The sequence below is a fragment of the Gymnodraco acuticeps genome, unplaced genomic scaffold (assembly GCF_902827175.1).
Source record: "Gymnodraco acuticeps unplaced genomic scaffold, fGymAcu1.1, whole genome shotgun sequence".
NCBI classification, from domain to species: Eukaryota; Metazoa; Chordata; class Actinopteri; order Perciformes; family Bathydraconidae; genus Gymnodraco; species Gymnodraco acuticeps.
This window is the reverse complement of record NW_022991993.1, coordinates 51,458-61,641: the sequence shown is the minus strand read 5'-3', so window position 1 is coordinate 61,641 and position 10,184 is coordinate 51,458. Positions and strand designations below refer to the sequence as shown.

Sequence of the window (10,184 nt, the reverse complement as noted above, 5' to 3'; positions counted from 1 at the left end):
TGGTGCAGTTTGATGTTAGGGACATAATGGCAAGGGTTAAATGTGAATATATCTTTAAATAAGTAAATAAAAAGAACATTAAACTCATTGAAGCTTTACTTTGGTAAATTATTATTATAATGTTTTTTTTACGTGTGTATACTTCAGTAAAACCAGAGCTGCACACTCATTGCTCCCGTGCGCTGTCAGTGTGCGCATATCTCAGTGCGCAGACACGGAACTGGACGAGTTGCAAGCTGGGAGTTGTAGTTTCTTCTCATATCGCCCTGAACTACATGTGAGTTTGTTGTATTTTCTACACGAAGGTCAGATTTGGAATATTTTAGGTTAAACAAGTACACGTTTAAATGCTACTGCATGTTAGGTTGTATTATTTTTCAATTAATATGCTAATCCAAATTCTGGATAGCCTTTGTGCAATATCAGACATTTCCAAGAAACATTTGATGTCCAGTCAAGATATAGGCTAGTCTTTCTCGTTCATTTTTTTTTACAATAGTTTCTTTTCTTTGTTTTGTAATATCAGCAGACCCTGAAACGCAGACTCACACTATGGGTTTTGGGGGTGTGGTCGTTCTCTCTGCAGCTGTCAGTCTCTCAGCACAGTTTGCTCATGGCAGCAAACCAAACAGCAGGAGATGTGCACACAGACCGCAGGCTGAGCAGATAACACTGAAGTATTTATCTTTCACTTGGACAGGACACGACAGCAACTTCTCCTTTTTTCTCTTGAACTTTTTTGCACTTTTTGCAATGTCACTTGACGATTTGCTTGGACTGTACGATGACAAAACGACACCTTGAACCACATTTTACAGGTTTTTGCATCTGTAGGACCCAAGACTCTGATAAAAGCGACTTTCAGATACATTTATGGATATATGTCCTCTCAACATTTTTATTTCTAATATTATTTCTGCAAAATAGTTCCTTTTTAAAGCTTAGTTTTCTTTCCGGCGTCAAATATTGCACGTATTACTCAGTTTTGCAGCATCCACTACAGTATTCTGCCTCTCAGTGGCCAAACCCACCTTCATGCGAGTCCTATAATTGGAGACATCACCGTGCCATCCCACTCAGCGCGCGTCCTCGCCCGGAGCAGTAATGCAGCACGAGCGCCTGCTCAAAGTCCTGGTCATCGGAGATCTAGGAGTCGGTAAAACGTCCATCATAAAGCGCTACGTGCACCAGGTGTTCTCCCAGCATTACCGCGCCACCATCGGGGTGGACTTCGCCCTGAAGCTGCTGACTTGGGACCAGGGGACGGTGCTTCGGCTGCAGCTGTGGGACATCGCTGGTGCGTAAAGATGACCGTGTGTCTGCAAGTGAGATGTAATGCTAGGATTGTGTGTTTAACTAGCCAGAAAAACACATGTATTTAAATAATAGCTTGTATTCACAGTCTATTTGCATGCTCAAACCGTTTCAGGGCATATACCAATATCCAAACTTAGTGTAAGGTTGGGTCAAGTTTAATAAAATGGTATCATGGTTAAATATAACTGAATTAAGAGAATAATACACTGTTATTTACCACTCGTAAAGTTGACTTATCAGCATGCAGCATGCTTCTGCTTTGTAAATAATACTTGTAGTTGCATAAATTGTAAATAAGTGCATTTTTTTACAGGATTTGAACCATTTAAGATGTATTTTTGCACAAGTTTATTTTTGACGAACAGATTAATTATTTAGTCAGTAATTGGTACATGTATTTTTTAAAATGCTGTCACAACTTGCCAGCATTGTTCTGTATGAAAGTGGTTTTTTATTTGGACTATAGGCGCAGCAACTAAATGGCAAGCAAAGCTGATCCTCACTCGTCAAAATGCATTTATAATTGTCCTAAATTAAAGCTTTGTCACATCATTAATGCTTCTTTTGTCCCGTTGTGGTTAATCGAGTATCAACATTGAACTGTACCGGTACAATTCAACCTAGAACACAAACACACATCAAGTAAACTGCATTTTCTCACAAGCTGGCTGCATCTTGCTGACATCACCCAACGATGAAAAGAGACCGCCTACCAAATGTGGTTAACCTCAGTTTCTGCAGAACATTTCTTTTTTAACTCTACCCTCCAGTAAACAATTACCATAGCCATTTTTAAAGAAAAGCTACTTGTGCTTATCAAACCCACCATTCCTCCATAATTGCATGTAATTAGATGTTCTCTCTCCCTCTCGTCTCACAGCTGTTTCACACACTTGCTGACTGTCTGGGTGTTGAACATGCCCGCTGATAAGAAACATTCATTTACATAAAGACTTCCATCTGCTGGACTTTAGACCAGTAATGAATTCACACTGAAGTCCTTGCATAGCAGGCGTTTAAACAGTGGTACATTATTCTCCTGCTTTAAAGTCATTGTTTTGTGTTTGGATGTTTATTCGGGTGAAGTTAAATGAAAGACAATAAGCTTGTAGTGGCACATTCTGACAGTATACTCCATATTTACATGTTTTTATAAAAAGACAATCTCTATAAAAAGACATGTATTTGAACCACAACTTTACAGTAAACCAAAAGATAAGATTGAGCGCTTTAAAACTCACGGTGGACAAAACCCTAAGTACAACAATTATTAGTTGTTTTATTGTGTGTTCAGCTAGTGGGGCAGATGGTGTAGAATCTATGTATTTTATGCTTAAACTTGTTGCTAATAAAATAGGCTAATCCCAATGTTTTGATGCAAGAAGTTATTTGATCTAGAAAACACACTTAGACCTGGTATGAACTTTCATTTTGTTGGTTTATAGGTGTTTGGACCAACCTCATGTCTTTACAAAGTGTGTGGAGCCACAAAAGCAAAACCATATGCCATAGTGATCAAATAGCATCATTAAGAGTCTAATTACACTCTCTCAGAAAAAGATAACATCTGCTAGGCATGCAAGTCAGACGCTGTTTTTTTTTATATCAGCTGTGTTTTGCTGCGTAGGTCATGTGCGTATCAGATGCTCACTTGCTGATTCACCACTCTATTGGGATCATGTGAAGGAAGTTAGGCAGCAGGATAGAGGCTTATTCAGTTATATACACACATGTGGCCATACACATACTTGCACGCAACAAAAGATGCCTTTTCTCAAGTAATTATTGTGTCATCGTTCTTCTTCTACTTCTTTATTAGGGCAGGAACGCTATGGCCACATGACCCGGGTGTACTACAAGGAGGCGGTCGGGGCCCTCGTCGTTTTCGACATGACCCGACTGTCCACGTTTCAGGCTGTCCTCAAGTGGAAAGGAGACCTGGACTCAAAGGTAAATAGGCAGTTTATTTTTGTTAACTTTAAAATTGTGTTCCAATACAATTACTAATTAACAGTGAAAAGACACAATTCAATTCAAAATGTGAAAAAAAACAACAAAAAAGGAATATTGCTGAAATGTCACCAGTTCCCAAAAACATTTATTCAAATTAACTTACAATTTCGTGGTTTTTCCTCTTATGTTTGCACTACCTACATTTTGACGTGGTTCACTTTTTCCAGGCTGGGATACCTCTGGGCAAATATATTAAAAAAAGAACTAGATGAACAGGAACGTGTGCAAACCATCCTGCTTTTTATATTTTCCCATATTCTGCTTTACACACAGATACAGAATAATACAAAAAGGTTTTTAAGCCTTCTGATAAGCTGAAACATCATTTAAGGAAACTTTCTTGAAATATCTGTGTTTATCAAACATTCACCTTCCTTTGTGAAGAACTCTGAGGTGTTTGATTAACAAACACATCTTGGTGCAATGTTCCTTTCTTTTAACACTGAATGTGCCGTTTTGTTTCAGCATCTTCTCTCCGCTCTTCTTGTACTTCTGCTTCATGACTAGCCAATAAACCAGGAAGTCACAGACAAAGCAAGAACTAGTTTTACTGCATTGTAATCTGCAACAGGAAGCTTGTGTTGGATTTTTTTTTTACATTACCTACAGTTGTGTTTTTCCTATGCATTTCATCCCAAATGGTAAAAGTCAATTGAACTTTGAACTCCTGAGACCCACTCATTCATTTTTGTCCTCTGTGGAGGACATTTGGTTTTGGTCCATAACTGAGGTTATACTTGCCACAGCATTAAGTCCAATTGTACTCCACAGAGGACATGCTGGGCTTTTCAGACATGTGACATATGTGGGGGTGTGGCTTTGAAAAAGATAATTTCATTGTATTTCAAAATGGCGTCCATCAACACAAGCTCTATTTATAGAAAGATAAATGGTAAGTTTGTAATTACCAGTGTTGTGAGGTCAATGTTTTAATTAATTATAGTAAGGGAACATCTTAGGAGTTAGTGTAGTGAGTTTCAGAGCAGTGTAATAATGATTTGACCTAAAACTAAATGTTTTTATGACTGTCCTCTGAGGAGGACATGGGGATTTGCTAACTTTTTATTTCCCCCCATTTTACACAACACAAATGGAGTCCACTATGGGCCAAAACGAACATGTAGGTTTCTGTAGGGTTCATGGCAGACGCATGCAGTGGGAAAACATATATCAAGTGCCAGATGTATCTGCAATTAAAAAAAGGATGGAGTGTTACAAATGACGGCTCAATATTTGTTGCATTGAGTTGTTGTGCTCTAATGTTGTCTAAATGTACTTGTATGTTAATGTTGTTTGTATACTATGCTTCGCATAACTAACACCTGATGTCCTCTACAGAGGACACAAAATAAAACAAAAAGAATATATATTCTTAGTTTTTGTTAGTCATTATGTTTATAACACCCTAAAGACTTGTGTGATCTAAAAAAAAAAAGGATATTTGAAACCTTTTTCTTTCTGGGTCTCAAGTCACTTCCCCTTACCTGACTTGATTGTCTCCTTCTTACAAATTCAACAGTAAACATGTTAAATAGTCGTGTAAAAATAAACATGACCTCCCCTTTCTCAATAAAAACAGTCCAGCCTCACAAAGACCAACACTAATGGTGCATTCAGGGGCTCTTTATCAACTCAGACAGTCAAGCATTTCCAGGTTTATCACCCTGCTCTCAAATGACCAACAAAGTGTCAACAAGTGTTCAGATACCAGACTGCCAGTTGGTTTATATTAGTGGTTAAAGAAATACTCAGATCTTTGGAAAACTATTGACAAATACTCAACAAATAATTATATTTAAAACCCCTCTAAATCTTTAACAAAAGTAAAAATAGGAAAATTACAAAATGATTGGCACTGAACTATATTTAAAATAAAAACAAGCTATTATAATTACTTATATCGATCACTCCATTATAATAAACGTATGCATTTATATGTTAATTATTTCTACTAAAATTCAACTTAACCCATAATAATACATTGTAATCTATTGGATGAATATAGATTGAATTAAAATGCAAGTGACTTAAGTTATTATTAAACATAATGTAGTGGAGTAGAAGTAGAAAGTAGCTAAAACAGAAATACCAAAGTATATTTTGAGTAACTTGCACCTCACTTAAATACCACAGTACATGTACTTTGTTACTTTCCCCCTCTGTTTAACACACCTTTCTTCCTATAGGTCGCCCTGACCAACGGAACGCCGGTTCCTGTCGTCCTATTGGCCAACAAGTCGGACCAGAGGAGTCAGGGTCTGTGCCCCAAGCTGCCCAAAATGGAGAAGTTCTCCAGAGAGTACGGCTTCGTGGGCTGGTACGAAACCTCCGCCAAGGTAACATATCCTACAAATATTGATTCAACCTGAAATAAGTCTCTATTGCTCTTGGCTTTTCTCTTTGTAAACACATTTCACAACAGAGTATTTTCTAATTAAGATCATTTTAAGTGTTGTGTGCAAAAGTCACCATGCCAGCCTGTCTCCGCACACAGGAATAAGCACACAACAACTTCAGAAAGAAAGCCAAGAGTTGTCCCTTAACCTAAGATCAACTTGCTTTATTATGACCAATTTCAAAGTCATGCAAGGTCACATAACAGCCATTTACTCTTATTAATTGGTAATGTCTTCAAAATACAAGCGGCTCCCTCTCGTAGATGCCGATGCCCTGTAACATGTTGACATGCTGCAAATAAAATTAGCAACACTAAACCGGGAATTCAATTCAAACCCAGAGACTGTTAGTGAAGTTAAATGGTGGACAAGGAATTTACTTTTCTGCAAATGTTCTATTTGATATTTTTTTTATCTTCAATGTATTTATATTTGGAGCCACAAGATTGAAGCTTTTTATGGAGCGCATGGTAAAACCTTTAAAGCCTCAAACTTCTTCGTCACAGAGAAGACTTGTTTAAGGGGAATTAATACAACTAATAAACCTGAACACATCTTATAATAACCTAATATTTGTTGGTATTTTACAAAGCTAGTTGGTTATACAGTATCTACTGCAAATGGGCTCAACATTTTAGATAAATCAATAAAAAGCATCAAATAATTTCAATGACTTAGCTATTGGCTTGCACTCCAACACATTGTACGTGATAGGCTAAGGGGCGGGACATCTCTAAGCGGTTGACCAATCACAACAGAGCCAGCCAGCTAACAAATCAGAGCAGACTGGGCTCTGGTTTCAGACAGAGGGTGAAAATAGGTGCTGCAGCACAGACAGTATGAGAAAAATTAAGAGCTTTTTGAACATTAAAGCATGGAGACACTACATACTGATATACACCTGAACATCAGCAGGAGAGGACTCTTTAAAGTAGAGACACTACATACTGATATACACCTGAACATCAGCAGGAGAGGACTCTTTAAAGTAGAGACACTACATACTGATATACACCTGAACATCAGCAGGAGAGGACTCTTTAAAGTAGAGGCACTACATACTGATATACACCTGAACATCAGCAGGAGAGGACTCTTTAAAGTAGAGGCACTACATACTGATATACACCTGGACATCAGCAGGAGAGGACTCTTTAAAGTAGAGACACTACATACTGATATACACCTGGACATCAGCAGGAGAGGACTCTTTAAAGTAGAGACACTACATACTGATATACACCTGGACATCAGCAGGAGAGGACTCTTTAAAGTAGAGACACTACATACTGATATACACCTGGACATCAGCAGGAGAGGACTCTTTAAAGTAGAGACACTACATACTGATATACACCTGAACGTCAGCAGGAGAGGACTCTTTAAAGTAGAGACACTACATACTGATATACACCTGAACATCAGCAGGAGAGGACTCTTTAAAGTAGAGACACTACATACTGATATACACCTGAACATCAGCAGGAGAGGACTCTTTAAAGTAGAGACACTACATACTGATATTAACCTGAAAATATGTCAGGACATCGACACAAACTGATGAACCCAAATGCACGACCCAGAGACAAAGTCTTGAATATATAAAAAAAGTATATCTATTTTAACAGAGTAGGTGGTGGAAATAACAAAAGGCGCTCACAAGGAGGAAAAAACTAGCATAACAAAAAGAGGACTTAATAAAAACTTAAGCCAACAAAATAACAAAACCTGACATGAGAGAAAGCGATCCTTTCAGAGCCGAGGCTTGGCACGACCATTCGGGGAAACAAACAAGACGAAGTGACACAGGACAGGGGAGAGGCAGGACTATTTAAACATGAGGTGAGTGGGAACAGGTGGAAACAATCAGGGGCGGGGCAGACTCTGATGATAGCGGGAAAAACACACAGGGGGAGGAAGAAACAGGGCCTGAAATGAAAGACAAGAGGTAAGTACAAAATAAAACAGGAAATGACAGACAAAATACATAAACACAACTAACATATTTGACGAGACACAACAAAATAAGCATCAAATGGTCCCTTTAACCCTTCACCTCCCCCATCTCTCTGCAGGACAACACCAACATTGACGCCGCCATCACTTGTTTGGTGAAGAACATCATGAAAGCGGAGGATGAGAAAGCCTCAGCGGGGAAAACTGAACCTGAAGGCAGCGTCCTGGTTCTGCCGCACTTCGACTACAACGTCAAGGAGAATAAACTCAGCGGGTGCTCGGGATGCTCCTCGATCAAAACCAGAGACAACGACTGAAGGAGGGACGTCTGTAGCAAGAGACTGAATGTTATTGTGTTGAAGGGTTATTATGTTACAAAGATGCATCCACTGTCCTCACAAAGCACTTCTTCAGAGAGGAAACAATTAAGCAGTTTGGGATTCTTCAGAAAAATCTATTAAAAGATAATGTTATTATTCTATTTTCTTAACAGAAATGGAGACAGATAGTGTTCCACTGTTGAGAAACCCTTTGTTTTTAAAATTATACAAAAATGTACTCGTAAACAGTGTTTATAAAGATATTTTAATATTTGTATACAGCAACATCTTTAATGTTTGAGACTGATGGATTTGTTATATAATGACATGTTTTTATTATTTCATGCTAATTTTGTCAAAATGTATGCTTTATTTTTAGCTTCAAATAACTTTTTTTTAAAAATGATATTAAAAATCGACTTTTTACAACTGTCTTTCTAATATTATGTCTGAACACTTTTTTCTGAACACTGTGCTAGGTTAGCAGCTACTTTTTTGATGCCAGACTTATTAATATGTTGATCTCTAGTTAGCATTTTTTACATTTGTTTTCAGTATTTGTAATGTAAAAAGTGTTGATTCCATTGTTCATGATCTCCTTAAAGCACACTGTGTGTAATAATGGTCATGTTAATCAAAGGTAGGTTAGGTAAGAATGGAGAAACCAGCTCGAGTGCGCTAGAATTAGAAAATACACAACTGGGTTGCATTCCAATAGTCCATTTAGCTTAGGAACCTTCCTAAGGAAGTGAAATGACCCGGAAGTACGTCACTGGCAGCCAGGCCCGGACTGGCCATCGGGAGGACCGGGAGGTTTCCCGATGGCCTGGCCTGCTAAATGGCCTGCTGGCCTGAGGGTTCTTTTTTTATGTATGTATTGTGAACGCAACGCTGCGCAAATGTGGGTCTGACTCTGCCTCACAGAGGGTGACTGGCTGTCTTCATGATGTGGCCTGCCGACATGGCCACTTTCATACAGATCACACTAATGCCCTCGATTGGTCTCTGTGTGTCATTCAAGCTCGGGAGGGTTTGTATGTGTGGCGCGAGAGCGATAGAGAAAGCGCGTGCACCGGTTACTTGTATTGTTGTTGTTAGCATCTGGTGCTAGCTAGCTGCGGTAACGCATATCATGAGCTGGCAACAAGGTGGAGGAGAGTCCTCTGCTGTCAGACTGAGAGACTGATAACTACAGCTCAGGTGAGGTAAAGGACTCTGAGTGTTTAGATAGTTAACTTAGTCTAAGTTCTCTGTGGGTCTCAAACGGTTTGGTCACCATTTATGTAAACACATATTTCCATTTGAAGGGGGAGTGATTAGTAAAATATGGATGAATAATAAAAAAAACGTTTTAACTAGGTGAAAAAAGGTAAGATAAACTTGTTAGCTCAAACTAGTCTTTGCTGCTGCCTCAAAGAGGAGCAGGGGGAGAGGAGGGAGACAGGAGAGAGGGGGGAGACAGGAGAGGCTGGTTCAGGAGCACAGACACACTCGCAACTATAAATGAACCAAAAACAAATAAATAAACAAGTTTCAATGTTTTTTCATATTGGATATGGTGTTATTGGTTATGGCCATGTTCTTATGATTTTATGATTATTGAAATGTATACAGTTCTGTTTCATATGGGTGTAGTCTCTTTATTTCCCCCTCAAAGTGCACCAGATTGATGCATTTAAGTTCAACATTTAAAAAAAAACAAATCTTACCGGGGGGGCATGCCCCCGGACCCCCCTATAGGATTTGAGGTCCACCCCTACTTAAAATATGTTCACATAGGTTCCTAAATAGATTTGCACATTATTTTAACATATGTTTATTCTGGGTAGTAGATTTAAAGTTTAGGGCTATCACTACGGGCAGCAACGCTGTAAATATTGACAAATAAATCCAGAAAAATGGCACAAAAGAAAACTGGTAGTGGCCTGGCTGGGTGTATAATTCCCGGCCTGACTTATTTTCCCAGTCCGGCCCTGCTGGCAGCCATGATAAGTGCCGTTTCAATTCTCCAAATGAAAGGAAAGGAGGTTTCAAACTTCCTTTATAACCTCCTTTAGCTTAGGAACCACTGGACCTCCCTAACCGAAAGGAGAGGAGAAAGTGCTGCCCCACAATGCCTTGCAGCCGCAGCATTTGCCGTCACACAACAGTCGGCCGTTCACGGAAACAACCGATTATGACG

The 10,184-nt window shown here is 39.0% G+C and overlaps 1 protein-coding gene across 1 annotated transcript; it reads left to right on the top strand.

Annotated features, from left to right (window-relative positions):
- Positions 1-73: 73 nt before the first annotated feature.
- Positions 74-8,428, top strand: zgc:162171 (uncharacterized protein LOC565931 homolog). The gene is made up of 4 exons (XM_034201212.1): positions 74-1,297; positions 3,137-3,267; positions 5,517-5,666; positions 7,802-8,428. The coding sequence occupies exons 1-4, from the start codon at positions 1,105-1,107 to the stop codon at positions 7,997-7,999; spliced, it is 672 nt and encodes a 223-aa protein (XP_034057103.1). The 5' UTR covers positions 74-1,104; the 3' UTR covers positions 8,000-8,428.
- The last annotated feature ends 1,756 nt before the right edge of the window (positions 8,429-10,184 follow it).

What these genes read in the sequence shown, in the direction of transcription:
- zgc:162171 (XM_034201212.1), top strand. Translation starts at nt 1,105, where the DNA reads ATGCAGCACGAGCGCCTGCTCAAAGTCCTGGTCATCGGAGATCTAGGA. An exon ending in GCAGCTGTGGGACATCGCTG is followed by an intron (nt 1,298 to 3,136) that starts GTGCGTAAAGAT and finishes CTTCTTTATTAG; the next exon opens with GGCAGGAACGCTATGGCCAC. An exon ending in GGTACGAAACCTCCGCCAAG is followed by an intron (nt 5,667 to 7,801) that starts GTAACATATCCT and finishes ATCTCTCTGCAG; the next exon opens with GACAACACCAACATTGACGC.